The 19,079-nt window shown below is 43.5% G+C and overlaps 1 protein-coding gene across 6 annotated transcripts in view; it reads right to left on the minus strand.

The window, feature by feature from the left end:
* GRAMD2B (GRAM domain containing 2B) overlaps positions 1-19,079 on the minus strand; it is a 121,282-nt gene that overhangs the window by 28,582 nt on the left and 73,621 nt on the right. For 5 of the 6 annotated variants that reach the window (XM_043912221.1, XM_043912220.1, XM_043912224.1 and 2 more), the window contains exons 2-3: positions 3,601-3,720; positions 570-681 (exon numbers count right to left, since the gene is read on the minus strand). In XM_043912221.1, the coding sequence (XP_043768156.1) occupies positions 570-681; positions 3,601-3,720 (232 nt within the window). Of the gene's footprint in view, positions 1-569; positions 682-3,600; positions 3,721-17,868; positions 17,992-19,079 lie in introns of those variants that run through there. The other variant, XM_043912222.1, reaches the window with a different exon arrangement.

Genomic DNA, 19,079 nt, shown 5'->3' on the forward strand with positions numbered 1-19,079 from the left:
TTACATTAGTAATATTTTCATAAATTTACTATTTAGTTAAATTTCATGGGTGAGTCAACAGTTTCTTGTTCCAGTTGTTAGGAGACATATATTCAAGTATTTTAGGAGTAAAGTGTCAAAAAACCCCAAACTGTTGACCCCAGTATGTCATACGCTATGACACAGATCTGTCTGGGTAGATTTCAGAGCAGATTCTTCTAGAGAAGAATCATAACCCCGTTCCAGGTTTTCCTCCTCTGCGTGCACTTGGGAGGCCTTCTATTCACACAGATGCCTTATCAGACTATAACTGCAGTGCAAGGATGTCATAGTTCTCCTGGTCTTGGCTAATTATTAGACAAGCACATGAATCTGGGCTGGCCCCTGCTCTCTGGGCACTTGTCAGAGCTCGGGGCCACAGTGCAAGACTCAATACCATTCAGCACATGCTGCAAGGTCAGCTGTGAAATCCAGCGTTCTCTAAATCTGTACCTGCGTTAGTCCTGGCCCTTGCCTGCCTTCCTCCAGCTGGCTTCAAATCAATGCCCCTTTCACCCTCTGAGACGATACACATCTCATTCCCAAATCACCTGGCTTGAAGATGAGGACTTTTTCCTTTCAACCTTAGAGTCATTCTTGCTTTCCGTTTTACAGTCGCTTTTCTCATTTGCTAAAGGGGCACCATCGAAACTGGATTTTGACCTGAGGAAAGAAAATCCAGGGAGTCTATAAAATGAAATTTTTTATGCTGCTCACTAACTTTATTACTACATCTTAATTATCACGCCAGCTCACAACAAAGCCTTTCACTGGCTTTTCTCTTCTAGATATCAGTGATCACTCAGTACTCTAAGGGCATTTACCCAGCATGTGATGTGGGTGATGGGGTGATTTCAGCAGCTGGTCATCCCAAACTGCAGAAATCATACCTTATGGAAGAAAGAAGTATTGGTCGAGCTGTGAAAGTAATTATATCATCTCAAAAGTACTTCAAGCAGTATACAGAGAAGTACTGGAGGAAAATAATAGAAGCTGCAGCTAAAGTTCAATCCAGGAATATTTGGTTTCAAAATTCTGTCAATACTTCACAAGTGTTGATTGAATGAGGTGCTGCGTTAAATGCGTCAGAACAGACAAGACAGTCTTTATCCTTAAGGAGCCTGTGTACACATCAAATATCTCTTTTAAAAGGCAATATGTGATACAGCATCAAAACAATGCATATCACAGGAGTTAGGAGCAGATACAGAGACAATAAGCCCAACAGGAGGTAAGAGAAGAGACCAACAGGACAACATGGGTTTAACACACTGGGCCTAACAGGATGAGCAGGAACCAGGTATGAGGAAAAGAGAGACAGATCATCACAGAGTGGGAATATAGAAGTGAAATCATGATTTAAAAAAAGACCATGTTTGGAAGTCCTTCCTTTGTTCTCATAAAGGCAGAGGTCAGAGCTCCCCGGCTTCTTTCCAAAATGATTCCAGTCCTGCTTCTCCATTTGGGTAGCATTTGCATCTTCAACCATACAGCAAAACACAGCCATTTCAGTGTGGATTGAGTGCATGGCTTTCAGAGGTATATGAATGAACAAGGTTCGTGATACAATTATGTAGATTTTTTCTGTTTCTTGGGGGGAACATGGCACATGAAATTCATGATTCCACAACAGGATTCTTTAGATCAAGGTGCAGTTAAAAACAATGTTTGGTTCAAAGTGAATTTAAGAAGACTCTTAAGCAATTGGGGTGGCATATGGGTGTGACACAGAAACAGAAATGAAGTTAGAGAGACTTTAGGCTCTGGTTTTCTCAGCTATGAGGACCATGCAACATCCCAGGCCTCTGTCAGCCCCAACAATTTGAGTCCAAGATACCTATCATTCAATTCAAGGCACAGAGATTTGGATTCAACTACTGGCCATTGAACCAATTTATGGATATAAATATCTTTAGAATTCTAAGAATTATTAAAAAAAAAAAAACAAACTGTGAGTAAACATTTGTACTCTACTTGAAAATAAAATTGTTTTTACAAAGGTCAAACTACCTATTATTTATATTAGCCACTAATTTGAATTTATCACTTCTATTGATTCAAATTAATAAATGTTAATGGTACTGTCAAGGCAATGATCAGACCTTTCAAAGAACTACGGGCTGTAAGCAAATGTGACAGAAGGGCCGCTATGCCCTTGGTTTCAAGTGGCGCAAGCAGAAGGGTTTGTCTGCACAGCACTGGCCTGAAGTAAGGGTGGGAGGGATGTTCATCTACATACATGATTTCTTTGTGCCTTTTCAACTTCTCACTTCTTACAAAGGACTATGAGCAGGACCTGAAGCCTAGTGCAAGGAATTCAAAAATTCAGAATTTCCAGACAGTGGGAGCAGTGCCCTCAACCAAGCGTAGAGCTCTCTGCACTACACAGATCACACGTTGGAGAAGTTTCACAAGCCCTGGTGCCTGGTGTAAGATGATGAGTGTATTAGTCTCGTGTGAAGCCTGGGGAAGGTGGAGTTACATGTGTAGTGCATTTCAGAGCACCTGTGGTAGCCAGTCAGTGGTGATGAAAGTCACAAGAAACAACAGGCTTCATGCCTTTGTTGAGTAAGGCGGGATGCTGAGACAGGAAAACAGCTGTAGAAAGAATGGTTGAAAGCGAGATGCATCAAAACAGACTTGCAGAAAAGATGAAGAGAGAATTGGGAGTTATAGAAAAGAAAAATCAGGGGGCAGGGTAAAGACTTATGCTTGGTGCTGAGTGAGGAACAGATTAGCAGAGAAGACATGGGCTGGGGTAGCCAGGAAGGAAGGGAAAAGCAGGAGTTACTGAATCATCCTTTAGCAGAGGCCCAAAGACGTAGAAGGCAGCAGTTCTGACAGTTCTAATGAGGGGAAGCGAGCTATCAGTCCACTCAACGTAGATGAACGGCCAGAGTTACTTGTGATTGATTGTTGGCTTAACCATTCTCCTTTAAGGGCAGAAAAGCAACTTGAAACTCCTACTTCTTCCTTCCATGTGGAAAAAAGCACATAATTGGTGCCCCTGGGGGTGATGGGGAGCAGAGGTCCATGTCTCAAACCTCCTCTCTCCTCACAGCCCCACGACCAGACTAGGCCTGGTTTCCATCACTGGCCCCCAGACACAGGCAGTGTCTGTCCAGGGATCCCAGGCAAGGTTTTTTTCCCCTCCTCTCTCTTCTGCGGCTGCCAGGAAAGTGAGGCGGCAGGTGTGCACGCCCATAGGCTGAGCACACGATCCAGCCGGGCGGCCTCATCAGTGACCCTGCCAGTCTTCCCAGGCGCCCTCTAACTCTATGCCAGAGAAGGGGCCACCCAGGCTTTATCACGTAGCAAAATCAGTGCTCAAGGAAGGGGCAGAAAGTTTGCAGAAGACTGGGGCGGGAAAGAGAAGAGACACTGCTAGAAAGAGCCCAGAGAGAAAGCAGGTGCTAGTGCCTGGATGTGAAGGAAAAACACCTCACTTCTTTCTCAAGGGTGTCCCCTGCCTGCAGGAGAGCTTCCGTCTTAGCCACCACCATGAAACTAGAAACACCAGCTCTTTCCAACAACCCCCTCCCCCTGAAAAGCCTAAAAAAGGAGGGAGTCGTGAGGACTCACCGCATGGAAATGGTTCTCTTCTGGTCCTGGGACTCGGCCTCGCTGGACAGGGTGGGAGACAGCGCTGCTGGCGACCTGCATACCTTCTTCTTCTCCTCCACACCATTCTCAGCCTCTGAGCTGGGGAAGAGAAAACGCTTCACCTTAGACATCCAGGGTGGGGAGGAGGGAAAGACGATGACGTGACCTCACTTTTCTGAGAGTGGAATGACCTTCAATCCTGCGACAGGCTGAAGTCAACAGGGGCAGCTGTGCCCTTCCCATCCCTCCATTCCGGCCCCTCTGCTGGTGCCGGAGGAGGAGGAGCTCCGGGTCATGCCGGCTTCAGATACACCTGTAGGTTTATGTGCAGGTAAATGTCTGACTTTGCAGGGACTTGCTGGCTCCCGGGTCTGTGGCCCACGAGCCCTGCACTGCCCAGATCGGCCCTGCCCAGCACGGAGGTGGCAGATCACCTGGAGGCTGGGAGGGCCTCCAGAGCCTGCTCACGTGTGGCCTCCAGCCAGGTGTGAGCCGTCCCCCGGGGAGCCCCCACCCATTTTGTTTGCACTTACGTCACTTATCACCTTTTGTTGTAGTCCTATAGGACTTGACTTGGGTAGCTGCTAATTTCACCAACTGCCTCTCTCAGCAATTACAATCTCTGATCGGCACCACCACCTAGGCCAGGTGGGAATTACTACCCCCATTTCACAGGGGAAGAAACTGAGGCTCTTACATGGTGAATTACTCGCCCCAGTTCATAGAACTTGGCACCTGTCTGAGTTGGGATTCAAACTCAGGTCTGTCCATCTGAGAGGCCTTTGTATAGAAGGCCATTCTCAAATTTTCTCTCTTCGCATCTGTCCATCCTCTTAACCACCTATCTATCCTCTGAACCCTCTTACTAGTTCTGTGATGTGGGACCCCCAGGCTGGGGGGAAAATCTCATTGATCTTTATACTGACCTCAGGGTCTAGGACAATGCTGGTATGTAATCGTGCTTAATGGGCTTTTGGAAAACTAGATCTGACCTCAGTGAAAGAGCAAGAAGAGGGGACAATAAGCCAGAGGGCTGCATGCTGAACCATTAATGGGTGCAGGAGGGCCAGTGCGGTAGACACAGGAAAAAAGTTCCCACAACCTAGTGAAGTAAGTTGAATAAACCAAAAAAAAGAAAAAGAAATCCAGTCGAGAGTCCCTCTTTAAGTAGGGAGACAAAGTGTGTGTGGAACTTCAATAATCCACTTCAGCATTCCTTCAAATATTTACCAAGTTCTCTGAAGGGTCAGATTGAGGCCCATCCTGCATAGCACCTTTGAGGACTCAGAAAGAGCCATGCCCAGTCAAAGGCACCCATGAAAAGGTGCTGTCTGTCTGACTGTAGCCCTGTGGACACATGGCCAGCCAGAGAAACGGTGCCCCTCGCTCTGGGCAGAAAGAGCCCAGGGCCAAGATGTGGAGGAAGCAAAGTGGCCGGATGTCAGCCCCTCCTGGCCTCACCTGTCCTGACCAGGCACTTGAGTGCAGTGCGGGGCCCTCAGCTTTCACCAAGTGGGTGCCTCTGATGCAGGGCCCCTAGCTTAGCCCTGACAGAATTAGAGACCCTGCCTCCAGGCCAGCCCACTCAAGCCTTGCCTGTCAATGACAGAACATCCAGGTATGCACAGGTTAAAACGGCTTCTATAGAGAGTCTCCACCCTTCTCGTCCCTAACCTGCCGCCTGGTCTCCAGCACTGGTCCTCCCAGGAAGGCCCTCCTCAGCCACACAAACTCCCCAGAACCTCCCAGCCCAGTCACCCCAGCTTTGCTGTTGCTGTCTCTATAACTCACCGGACCCTCCTTGATTCATGCCGTGGACTGTTAACTTTTTTCTCCCAACTGGCTTATCAATCCAACTTTGAGACTGAGTTCCTTAAAAGCAGGGAACTTCTGTTTTTTTTCCACTACACTCAATTCAGCACTTTGCTTACTGTGGTCACTTGCCGGTGTTGATCGATATGGGATTGACAATGATTGATTCTGTAATGCCTAAAGCGAAAGTGCAATTCATCTACGGGCCAATTCAATTTGGGGTTTTTGTTTCCTCAAAGACGCTAAGGAAACTCAAGCAAGCTAATTCCTAACACTGGTGAGATGATTCTTGGAAGCACCCCTTATCCCAGAGGTCGTCTTGTCAGTAGCAGACTCTAGCTGCTAAAATCCGAAAAGCAGAGACTTGCCTGTGCTTGAGTGAGGAGGGTACAGGGAAAGAAAGAAACCACTTCCTCAGGGCCTCTCAGTCACTGTAAAGTCAGTCAGTGAGGCCGAACTCTCACTGACAAGGGAGATGAAATAACACGTCTCACTGAAGTCATGAAAACAAGGAAATCAGTTTAAAAAACAAAACAAAACAAACAAACCAGAAACAAGAAGGTTTTTTCAAGGACAGTGACTTAACTAAAAAAAATTAGTTAGAATTAACTAAAAAAAAAAAAAAAAAAGCCAAGTCAACGATCCTTTTCTCTCAACAAAAGCTTGTTTATGGTGTTTATGGGTCCCTGCTGGCCCAGCAGGATATTCAGAGCCTAGCGGTGTGAGACGGATAAATGAGTTTCAGTTTTAAAGAAGCACAGAAGCGGGAGAAGATGCTGGGAACAGGGGATCCATCTTCACCTGATATTAGCAGGTTATTTCTTCTCCAGTCTCGAACCCAATTTAAGCTTCAGTTATGGGCCCTGAAAGCTTCTCAGTAGGGAGTTTCTGAGCAATTGCCATCAATAGACAAGGGTGGCAATGCTTGGGAGACAAGGCAGACACACTCATACTAACCAAGCCTGACTTTACCTGCTAGGCAGCAGCATATGTATTACCAGCTAGATGGTTTCAATAAGACACTGCCAGACACTGTTACACAATCTATAAATTAAAAAAACAGGCTGACAATCCCTATCAGCAGTCTGATATTCCTTACTTCCTAGACCTCATTAGTTTGGTGATGAGTTGATTCAGACTTCACAATGTTTCAGAATTAGAATTTTTTTTTTCATTTATTTTTATTAGTTGGAGGCTAGTTACTTTACAATATTGTAGTGGTTTTTGCCATACATTGACATGAATCAGTCATGGATTCACATGTGTTCCCCATCTCGAGCCCCCCTCCCACCTGTTTCAGAATTAGAATTTTTATGTGGAGTCCACTATTACTCCTCCTGGAAAGTCTCTCTCTTCGTTTAGAGTAAACTCAACACCTCTCTCCCGTCGCGTCTATATCTCCCAGGCCCTTTGCTTCTCCTGCTGAGGCTGTGTTGTACTCAGGCACCATCATATCTCACTGATGATTAGGTTCTGTCTCAGGTGAATGATTATGCTGTTATCTCAGATAAATGCAAACAAGTGCCTCACTCTGGTTCAGTCCAGGAAGCTGTGTTCCTTCCTAATTACAGTGATAAACCCGTGTTTGTCTCCCTTCCAGTTAAATTAGTCTAAGCTTGGGCATCAAAAAGGTCACTAAATTCCTCTATGGTAGTACCAGGGAGATAGTTTTACATCCACTATCATTTAAAAAACTCCCTGATTATCATTTCTCGAAACCACAGTCTTGCCCAACAAAGGTGAAGAAGTGACTTGAAGATAGCATATGTTTCACCAGAAAATAAAATCCTGGAAACCGGATGGTCATGATTAAGCTCAGGTCTGTGAAAGCAGAGTGACACCGAAAACCCTGTGCTGAAAACGGGGCTGCCCCGGACTTGCCAAGATCTGTAGCCTCAGACGTGTTTTCAGTATGCTGCCTGCTTGGTGACCCTGCGGCCGGCGGGCAAGAGGGGCAGGACTTGGAAAGCAGAGCGATGGGCTGTAGGGACAGAGGAGGACTCTGGGGACCACTGGGCAGCAGCCACACAGCAAACAGAGATGATCAGAGTAGCCGAAAGCAGGAAGCAGCATGGGGTGCACACGGTGAGGAGCTGGTGATGGAAATCAGTACCTCTCCAAGACCTCTCAGCCTCGCCCTAGCAAAGTAAACTCAATCTAGTTTGGGAGCAAGCTGGATTTTTGTAAGTCAGGAAGAATGGTCTTTCATTTACAATTCGGATGGAAGTATATCTCCATCTGGAAACTTTACATTGTGTTTATCTATTGACATATTTATTCCTGAATAGGTATGAGAAGCACAAGACAAATGGAAAAACAAATCTCCCTTGTGCCCACCCCTGTTTCATGGTCACCCTGTCTCTCTCCAGAGGCACCTACTGTTCCCAGCGCCTGTGTATCCTTCCAGGGAACCTGAGTGCATACCGGTGTGTGTGTGTTTTACGCACAAGTGATAGCATGCTATTCTATGCCCCTGACCCCCCTTTTTTTTTTCAACTTATGGCATCTTGGTACTCTTTTCCTATTAGTACCCATAGAGCTTCCTCATTCTTTTTAATGACAGCACAGAGTTCCACTGTAATGGCTGACTTATAATTTAACCAGTTCCTTATTTAGGTGATTTCAGTCTTATCATAAATACAGACAACATTACTAAGAATGTCCTCATATGTTATTATGTCTGAATATATCCATAGGATAATTTCCTGGAAATGAAACTGCTGTGCTAAAATGTACACAAATAAAAAAAATTTTATAGTTATTGCCAAATTGCCTTTAGTAAAGGCGTTGTGACTCACACCCATAATATGTATCAGAGTTTACACATTTCTACCAAAGTGTTAAACTTAAAAAATAATTCAGAGTGCCTAGCACAGAGATTAACAATTTTACCAATGACTAGTTTTTTTTTAATGTTAAAATTTTTGATCTCTACAAATGTGAGAGGTAAAAAAAAAAAAAAACAACCCATTATAGTTTTGATTTGATTTACATTTCTCTTCTGATGAGTAAGGCTGAGAATATTTTCATATATGTGTTCTTTATTTCCTGTTTTGCAAATTAGCAGTTTGTATGTACATTTTGCCAATTTTTCTAATGGGCTGCTGTTAGAAACATTTAGGGAAAACAGTTCTGATCATAACTGCATCACCAAATTCTTGGCAATATCCTAGAATTGACTTTTTAAATAAACAAACATTTAGAAAAGTTAAATGGATATTAGAGGTCAGCATAACGTTAAAACATTAATGACACATTAAATTTTCCTTTTTTCTTGATAAGCTTACTGGCAGATTTTAAAAAGGAAAGCCAGAAACATAGTTGGTTTTGGCAAAACCTGTGATGAAACCTGACAGGCTTCCAGTTCAGGATGGCGAACAGGAGCACAGATGTTTGCCTCTTCTTTCTGAGGCCTGTTAAAATGAGAAATAATAATCCTGCTTACAATAATGGCGGAAAACCATCCACAGAAGAGTGATTTCTCCACATTCTGGAAAATGAAAGCGAAGTACAACATGAACTCATGTGGCAAAGCAGAGGAAGTTGTATTTTAAAATTTGGGCATCAATGGAAGATAAGAGAATAGTAACCTATTTCTCAGAATCCAATAAGGTGCTATAACAGGAGGATGTAAGAAGTGTGGAAAACATTAAACAAAATTAAAGGTGTGTGTGTGGGTGCTCAAAAGCTCTGCCCATCCTCCACCTCGTGCTTCCCCCTGACCACCCCGCAACATCAAAATGTCAGATAGTCAGCTACTTAGCCTGTGAGAAAAAAAAAATATTAGAAGGGTTGTCAACTTAAAAAAATGACTAACTTAGCAGCAGAAAATCAGGGTACCTAATATGGAGGCTGAAACCCCAGAATAAATCCCGTCTCTTCTTTCCATTTTGAACAAAGTGGTCCCAAGCTAGGTACCAACTCCCTATCCATGTTCTATTGAACTACTCTAATTCCTCATCTGACCCCTCACTGCCCACCAGTCCCTCATTCTTATATATGAAATGACAGCAAAGGATTGCCAGACACTTGAAGAAAATCTGAAGTCTTAAGGAAAAGACCAGGATAAACCAACAAGAAGGTAAAAACACTAGAAAACTGACTTCAGAGAACAGAAGAAAATAAACAAGCAAACAAAAAACAGAAACCCCAAACCCTCTAATTAATATCTTCAGAGAGAAGACAGAACTCATAAAACAGACCACAATATTATGCAAGAGGATTGAGTTCAAATCCTTACTAGCCTACAAAGCACTTCCAGATCTGCCCTTGCTGCCCCTCCGGATCCCTCTAACACCCTTTTCTCAGTTCATGCTCCCACAAGAAAATCTGTGCACTGGCTGTTCCCTCTGTCTGGAATGCTGTTGTCCCCATAAAGGGCAACACATGATTTTCTCTCTCCTTTCCCTCAAGTCATTACTCAAATATTATGTCCTCAAGAAACACCTGGAGTAACAGACAAATTTGGCCTTGGAGTACAGAACGAAGCAGGGCAAAGGCAAATAGAGTTTTGCCAAGAGAACGCACTGGTCACAGCAAACACCCTCTTCCAACAACACAAGAGAAGACTCTACACATGGACATCACCAGATGGTCAACACCGAAATCAGATTGATTATATTCTTTGCAGCCAAAGATGGAGAAGCTCTGTACAGTCAGCAAAAACAAGACCAGGAGCTGACTGTGGCTCAGATCATGAACTCCTTGTTGCCAAATTCAGACTTACATTGAAGAAAGTAGGGAAAACCACTAGGCCATTCATGTATGATCTAAATCAAATCCCTTATGATTATACAGTGGAAGTGAGAAATAGATTTAAGGGACTAGATCTGATAGAGTGCCTGATGAATTATGGACGGAGGTTCGTGACACTGTATAGCAGACAGGGATCAAGACCATCGCCAAGAAAAAGAAATGCAAAAAAGCAAAATGGCTGTCTGAGGAGGCCTTACAAATAGCTGTGAAAAGAAGAGAAGCGAAAAGCAAAGGAGAAAAGGAAAGATATACCCGTTTGAATGCAGAGTTTCAAAGAATAGCAAGGAGAGGTAAGAAAGCCTTCCTCGGCGATCAAAGCAAAGAAATAGAGGAAAACAACAGAATGGGAAAGACTAGAGATCTCTTCAAGAAAATAAGAGATACCAAGGGAACATTTCATGCAAAGATGCACACAATAAAGGACAGAAATGGTTTGAACCTAACAGAAGCAGAAGATATTAAGAAGAGGTGGTAAGAATACACAGAAGAATTGTACAAAAAAGATCTTCATGACCCAGATAATCACGACTGTGTGATCACTCACCTAGAGCCAGACAGCCCAGAATGTGAAGTCAAGTGGGCCTTAGGAAGCATCACTATGAACAAAGCTAGTGGAGGTGATGGAATTCCAGTGGAGCTCTTTCAAATCCTAAAAGATGATGCTGTGAAAGTGCTGCACTCGATATGTCAGAAAATTTGGAAAACTCAGCAGTGGCCACAGGATTGGAAAAGCTCCGTTTTCATTCCAGTCCCAAAGAAAGGGAATGCCAAAGAATGCTCAAACTACAGCACAATTGCACTCATCTCACATGCTAGTAAAGTAATGCTCAAAATTCTCCAAGCCAGGTTTCAACAGTACGTGAACCGTGAACTTCTTGATGTTCAAGCTAGTTTTAGAAAAGGCAGAAGAACCAGAGATCAAATTGCCAATATCCGCTGGATCATCAAAAAAGCAAGAGAGTTCCAGAAAAACATCTACTTCTGCTTTCTTGACTATGCCAAAGCCTTTGACTGTGTGGATCATAACAAACTGTGGAAAATTCTTAAAGAGATGGGAATACCAGACCACCTGACCTGCCTCTTGAGAAATCTGTATGCAGGTCAGGAAGCAACAGTTAGAACTGGACATGGAGCAACAGACTGGTTCCAAATAGGAAAAGGAGTACGCCAAGGCTGTATATTGTCACCCTGCTTATTTAACTTATATGCAGAGTACATTATGAGAAATGCTGGGCTGGATGAAGTACAAGCTGGAATCAAGATTGCTGGGAGAAATCTCAATAATCTTAGATATGCAGATGACACCACCCTTATGGCAGAAAGTGAAGGAGAACTAAAGAGCCTCTTGATGAAAGTGAAGGAGGACAGTGAAAAAGATGGCCTACAGCTCAATATTCAGAAAACAAAGATCATGGCATCTGGTCCCATCACTTCATGGCAAATAAAAGGAGCAACAGTGGGAACAGTGGCAAACTTCATTTTTTGGGGCTCCAAAATCACTGCAGATGGTGACTGCAGCTATGAAATTAAAAGATCCTTGTTGGAAGGAAAGTTATGACCAATCTAGACAGCTTATTTAAAAACAGAGACATTACTTTGCCAACAAAGGTCCGTCCAGTCAAGGCTATGGTTTTTCCAGTGGTCATGTATGGATGTGAGAGTTGGAGTATAAAGAAAGATGAGCACCAAAGAATTGATGCTTTTGAACTGTGGTGTTGGAGAAGACTCTTGAGAGTTCCTTGGACTGCAAAGAGATCCAACCAGTCTATCCTAAAGAAAATCAGTTCTGAATGTTCACTGGAAGGACTGATGTTGAAGCTGAAACTCCAATACTTTGTCCACCTGATATGAAGAGCTGACTCCCTGGAAAAGACCCTGATGCTGGGAAGGATTGAGGGTGAGAGGAGAAGGGGACGACAGAGGATAAGATGGTTGGATGGCATCACTGATTGAAAGGGCATGAGTTTGAGTAAACTCCAGGAGCTGGTGATGGACAGGGAGGCCTGGAGTGCTGCAGTCCATGGAGTCGCAAAGAGCTGGACACAACTGAACGACTGAATTGCACTGAACTGAATGAGACCTATTTATGTAATCAAAGGGTTGGAAAATAGCATCAAGATACAGAAATTTGAAAAAAGAAAAATTAAGAGGGAAAAACAAGACATGTTTAAGCCAGGTACTTCTATATCAAATGAACAGGCATTCTAATCAGAAAAAAAAAAAAGGAGAAAGGATTATTAAACAAAAAATATGAGTGGTAAAGAGGTCAAAGAAGGGCAGAGGTTCCTAACTTCTTATTCTAGAAAGTTGGGAGTCAAATTAATTTCACAAGATATTTTGATCAAGGTGTTTTTTTAAGAGGCAAATGAATGAAAATAGGAAGAGAGGCAAGCAGGGAAGTTAGTATAAATGAGTTGATACTTTTGTTCCATCAAAACAGGAAGCTGAGAGAGAAAGTAGAGAATTAGAACAGGATGCATATATTTTTACAGATAATGAAGTAACACTACCATTAAAATCAAGCACAGTTAAAACTTATTGGGGAGGCAGATGAAAAACTTAGCAGTTTTTTTTTTTTCTGGAGTAAGGCAGCAGAAAGAAGCAAATTAAATTGTTGTTAAGTTTGGTTCGTAATGAGAGAGGGCTGTGTTTAGACTTTATTTGGTTGGTGGATTGGGAATTAATAGATTTTTAGACAGAAGGAATGAAACGATGAAGATGAGATATTACTCAGTGCTTACCTCTCTGGCACATACATCACAAGCAGCCTGATGATATATGTGCTCATGGAGGGTTGCACTCGCATCAATGTACAAGAACAGGGAAGGGGCGCAGGTGGGGGCTGGAGACAGTGAGAAAACATTAAGGCAGATGGGGGAGGAGTTTGACCTCGAGAGGGGCAGACACTGGGGAGATAATCGAGAGATAACACCAGATCAAGTGGGAGAATAGGCAACGGAGAGGAACATCCAAGATAACCCAAAGGTTATCTGGGGAGTGGAGAAGATCAGCACCACCAGGGATAGTTACAGGGAACACAAGAAGAACTGTAGTTTTGTGGGAGTGATTTTGCAAATCTAGTTTGCCATATAATAGACATATATTGGTAGCAGGTAAAAAACTATATATGAAAACTAGCAGAGCCCAGAGAACAACAACAAAAAGATACTGTCTTCGCAGAGGAAGGTTTCTGTCAGTTGGAAATGAGTTCTGTTGAGTCCCAAGCACACTGTCATAGGGAGTGAACGTGAAAGATGCTCAGTCAGGTCTGACTCTTTGAGACCCCATGGACTATACAGTTCATGGAATTCTCCAGGCAAGAATACTGGAGTGGGTAGCCTTTCCCTTCTCCAGGGGATCTTCCCAACCCAGGGATCAAACGTAGGTCTCCTGCATTGCAGGCAGATTCTTTACCAGCTGAGCTATCAGGGAAGCTCTAAATCTTAGCTGCAATATCAGAGCTGGAGGAATGGCTGAGCACAGACCACCAACTGGCCCCAACACGGCCCTTGAACCTGGTTCCATGAACAACCACATGATTCATTCCTACCTTTATATCTACTCCCAACTCTATTTTCAGCATTACTGGTTGGGGCACAGACTTGGATTACTGTGCTACTGAATGGTTTGCCATGGAAACGAACAGAGATCATTTTGTCATTTTTGAGATTGCATCCAAGTACTGCATTTCGGACTCTTTTGTTGACTTATGATGGCTACTCCATTTCTTCTAAGGGATTCTTGCCCACAGTAGTAGATATAATGGTCATCTAAGTTAAATTCACCCGTTCCAGTCCATTTTAGTTCGCTGATTCCTAAAATGCCAGTGTTCACTCTTGTCATCTCCTGTTTGACCACTCCGAATTTGCCCTGATTCATGGACCTAAGACTTCAGGTTCCTATGCAACACTGTTCTTTACAGCATCAGACTTTACTTCTATCACCAGTCACATCCACAACTGGGTGTTGTTTTTGCTTTGGCTCCGTCTCTTCATTCTTTCTGGAGTTATTTCCCCACTGTTCTCCAGTAGCATATTGGGCACCTACCAACCTGGGGAGTTCATCTTTCAGTGTCCTATCTTTTTTCCTTTTCACACTGTTCACAGGGTTCTCAACACAAGAATACTGAAGCAGTTTGCCATTCCCCTTTCCAGTGGACCACATTTTGACAGAACTCTCCACCAGGACCCGTCTGTCTTGGGTGGCCCTACATGGCATGGCTCATAGTTACACCAAGTTAGACAAGGCTGTGGTCCATGTCATCAGTTTGATTAGTTTTCTGTGATTGTGGCTTCCCAGGTGGCTCAGACGGTCTGCCAGCAATACGGGAGACCCAGGTTTGATCCCTGGGTTGGGAAGATCTCCTGGAAAAGGAAATGGCAACCCACTCCAGTACTCTTGCCTGGAAAATTCCACGGATGGAGGAGCCTGGTAGGCTACAGTTCATGGACTGAGAAACTTCACTTTCACTTTCTCTCTGTGATTGTGGTTTTCATTCTGTCTACCCTCTGATAAGAGGCTTATGGAAGCTTCCTGGTGGGAGAGACTGACTGAGGGGGAAACTGGGTCTTGTGCTGATGGGTGGGGCCATGCTCAGTAAATCTAATCCAGTTTTCTGTTGATGGGCGGGGCTGGGTTCCCTCCCTGTTGTTTGACCTGAGGCTACACTATGGTGGAGGTGATGAAGATAATGGAATGCATGCACTGCTGCACTCAGCGCCCCCATCCTGCTCAGGGGGCCACCGCTGACCCACGCTGCCACTGGAGACTCTTGGACACTCATGGGCAAGTCTGGGTCAGTCTCTTGTGGGGTCACAGCTCCTTTCTCCTGGGCCCTGGTGTGCACAAGGATTTGTCTGTGCTGTTCAAGAGGCACAAGATTTAGAAAAGGCAGAGGAACCAGAGATCAAATTGTCAGCATCCGCTGGATCCTCAAAAAAGCAAGAGAGTTCCAGAAAAACATCTACTTCTGCTTTCTTGACTATGCCAAAGCCTTTGACTGTGTGGATCACAACAAACTGTGGAAAATTCTTAAAGAGGTGGGAATATCAGACCACCTGACCTGCCTCCTGAGAAATCTGTATGCAGGTCAAGTAGCAACTGTTAGAACTGGACATGGAACAACAGACTAGTTCCAAATAGGAAAAGGAGTACGTCAAGGCTGTATATTGTCACCGTGCTTGTTTAACTTATATGTAGAGTACATCATGCGAAATGCTGGGCTGGATGAAGCACAAGCTGGGATCAACCGGGAGAAATCTCAATAACCTTAGAAATGCAGATGACACCAGCCTTATGGCAGAAAGGGAAGAAGAACTAAAGAGCCTCTTGATGAAAGTGAAAGAGGAGAGTGAAAAAGCTGGCTTAAAACTCAACATTTAGAAAACGAAGATCATGGCATCTGGTACCATCACTTAATGGCAAATAGATGGGGAAACAATGGAAACAGTGACAGACTATTTTTTTGGGGCTCCAAAATCACTGCAGATGGTGACTGCAGCTATGAACTTAAAAGATGCTTGCTCCCTGGGAGAAAAGCTATGACCAACCTAGACAGCATATTAAAAAGCAAAGACATTACTTTGCCAACAAAGGTCTGTCTAGTCAAAGCTATGGTTTTTCCAGTAGTCATGTATGGATGTGAGAGTTGGACTATAAAGAAAGCTGAGCACTGAAGAACTGATGCTTTTGAACTGTGGTGTTGGAGAAGACTCTTGACAGTCCCTTGAACAGCAAGGAGATCCCACCAGTCCATCCTAAAGGAAATCAGTCCTGAATATACATTGGAAGGACTGGTGCTGAAGCTGAAACTCCAATACTTTGGCCACCTGATGCGAAGAACTGACTCATTTGAAAAGACCCTGATGCTGGGAAAGATTGAAGGTGGGAGGCGAAGGGGATGACAGGGGATGAGATGGTTGGATAGGATCACCGATTCGACGGACATGAGTTTGAGCAAGCTGTGGGAGTTGGTGATAGACAAGGAAGCCTGGCGTGCCGCAGTCCCTGGGTTGCAAAGAGTTGGACATGACTGAGTGACTGAGCTGAACTGAATTCTGTTTTCCTTGATTTTCTTTCAAAGCCTAAGGCAACTCACATAACTTCAAAGTGTGTTCAAATATCAAGATTTTGATTCTGAAGGAAGAGAAGCCCAACTCAAACTGGCTTATGTTTTTATTTTTAAAAAGCCACCCACAAGGGCTTCCGTCACTGCTGTAAGATGAAGTTAACAGTAGAGAAGAGCTGCAGCTGCAGCCATGTCCCTTCAACCTGGGAGACACACAGCGGCGATCTCCAGGGTCTCCCTCTCCAAGTCTTCTCGGACATCAATGCCCCATTCATCCCCCTGAGACACTGCCTCCATTATGTCATGCCCCTGTTCCAGAACTAACAACGCTTCCCATTGAGCATCAGAATGAGGCATCTGGATGTGAGTCAAGACTCTCCAGAGTTTTGCAGTCTCTCTCTACTTTCTGAAATGACTCCTCCATTCCGGCCCTGTTGGTCCTCTCACCGTGGTGGTTTAGTTGCTAAGTTGTGTCTGACTCTTGCAACCCCATGGACTGTAGCCTGCCAGGTTCCTCTGTCCATGGGATTCTCCAGGCAAGAATACTGAAGTGGGTTGCCATTCATTTCTCCAGGGGATCTTCCCAACCCAGAGATAGAACCAGGGTCTCCTGCATTGCAGGCAGATTCTTTACTGATTGAGTCACCAGGGAAGCCCATAGCCTTGCTTATGTGTTTCATCCTTCCTCTGTGTATGGCTCTTGGCTCGTCTAGCCTAGACTGTCCTTTCTGCTCCTTCCTAACGACCCACAACTATTCATGGTTCCATGCCCAGGACATGTCCCTCTTGATATTAGCCCCTATCTCTTTACCTCTAATGTCTGGACATAAAAAAATTATATAATTAATATTCACTGACTGGACAATTTTGAGTATGTATAAAGTTCAGAACAATAATCAGTATTGGAAAAGGGGCTTGAGCTTAAATTTAATCTCAAGAACTATGTAGAAAACTCCTTCCCAAGTGTGATTTTAAATCCTGTTGGAAGAGGACCAGGTGGAAGGTGGAAGAGGGGAGAAAAAGTCGTCTTTTCCTTTCATTGATTCAGCATTGTGTGCAAACTTATCTTTCAAACTGATCATTAGTTAGGTGAGTAATAATTTGAAATATATGAAAACTGACTGTCTTCATTGTCAGAAGAAACAACAATTGTAAGCAAAATAATAATCAAACTAAATAACTTCTCGACAGTAGTATTTTGAGGCCAAGCACAACTGGAAAACAACAAAAGAAAGTGACGAGAAAATGCATCAAGGAGACAGCAATTGACTTTTCCAATTTCCAGGAAAAAAGTAGATTGATGTTGCTGATAGCTCTGTTTTGTTATTTATACCCTCAGCATGTAAACAGGATTTTGTATAGTACATTGCTCATGCTAACAAAGTTTCTAAAATATATATATCTCCTTCAAACTAATAATCTTCCCAGGGCAAGGACTTTAAATATTTTTTTGTATTTCTATCTCTACTCTTGTTTTGAAAGTGTTCTTCCACCAACTGACACTTTTAATTTACCTAAGATATGTTAAAGGAAATCTATTTAACTAAGGCTTTGGCCAGAAGGGAAGTGTTTGGGAAAGACCTAGATTTTTAAAAGTGTAATGAGAAACTTACCAAAACAGAAAGATAAGAGTGAAAATTTCAGGTAGGGCATGAAATTCAGGAAATTGCAACCCACTCCAATATTCTTGCCTGGAGAATCCCATGGACAGAGGAGCCTGGCGGCCGACAGTCAGCGGGGTCACAAAGAGTCACACACGACTCAGCAACTAAACAACACAGGATTAACAAATCTTCAGCTATATGACAAATATTCAAAAAATCATAAATATCAAATAAGACTGGAAATTACTCAGGTACTGTAGATTAAGCACACACAGAAGAAAACAAAACCCACTGTCAAAACCACCCCATTAAAATTCAGAATAAAAAAAATGTTAAGACCTCTATTTTGGGTTTTCAGAAGTAAGTGGAATCCTTCTCTCAGCAGATCAGTTTGGAACCCCATTTTAAAAGAACAGAGGATCAAGAACTGGGAGGATGAGGATTTCAGGCAAAGTCATAAAAACTTTACAGTATGCAAAGGAGAAAAAAAAAGAACAAGTGCCTTGTATATCAAGAATGCCAATGAGAAGGTATTTGTAGTGTTAGAATCTGGGAGGTGAGTAGGATTACAAAGAACTGGGTGTCTGAGGTGCTGGTCTTAAGCCTGGAGGGATGAGGGTACAGTTGAGCAGAGGAGCTCTGAGATTGTGAGAGATTAACAGAGCTCTGCCACGGTCTCCTGAAATGAGGCTCAGCTTTATGAAAATGCTCCTCCTAAGAAGACTGATGTGTATTTTCTGATACGTGGGTACTGGAAGAGAATCATGTTAGGGAGTTCCATTTTAGAGGCACTCTTCCAGGAAAGAGAAGGAATGAGGACCAGGTGGTAAATGGGAAAAGGAAGAAGAGGGAGAGACACCCCAAAGGGATAGAGTCTTAGTAAACTGCATTGGTAGAACAGTGTTTTATGTTCACAGAAATTCCTTTTGAGTTAGACTTCCTTTCTCTTGTTACCATACCTACAGTAATAACTTTTATCTGGAGAGCAAGAGAGACAGAATGTACCATGCCAGAAACGCATGTATTTAGCCAGAAGGGAATATTTTACCTATGAATAGCACAGTAATATTTTAAGGTTAAAGAAAACTGTAAAACTACAAGGCCATTTAGAAGCCGACTTGGGAAGAGAGAAACATTTGCTTTGTTTTCAGGAATCCTGGTCCCTGTGGAGACCAGCTGTGCTCCTCCGGCCTTAGCTATTGCAGGAGGTGCTTGGACTG

Source organism: Cervus elaphus, chromosome 9 (assembly GCF_910594005.1).
Source record: "Cervus elaphus chromosome 9, mCerEla1.1, whole genome shotgun sequence".
Classification (NCBI taxonomy): domain Eukaryota; kingdom Metazoa; phylum Chordata; class Mammalia; order Artiodactyla; family Cervidae; genus Cervus; species Cervus elaphus.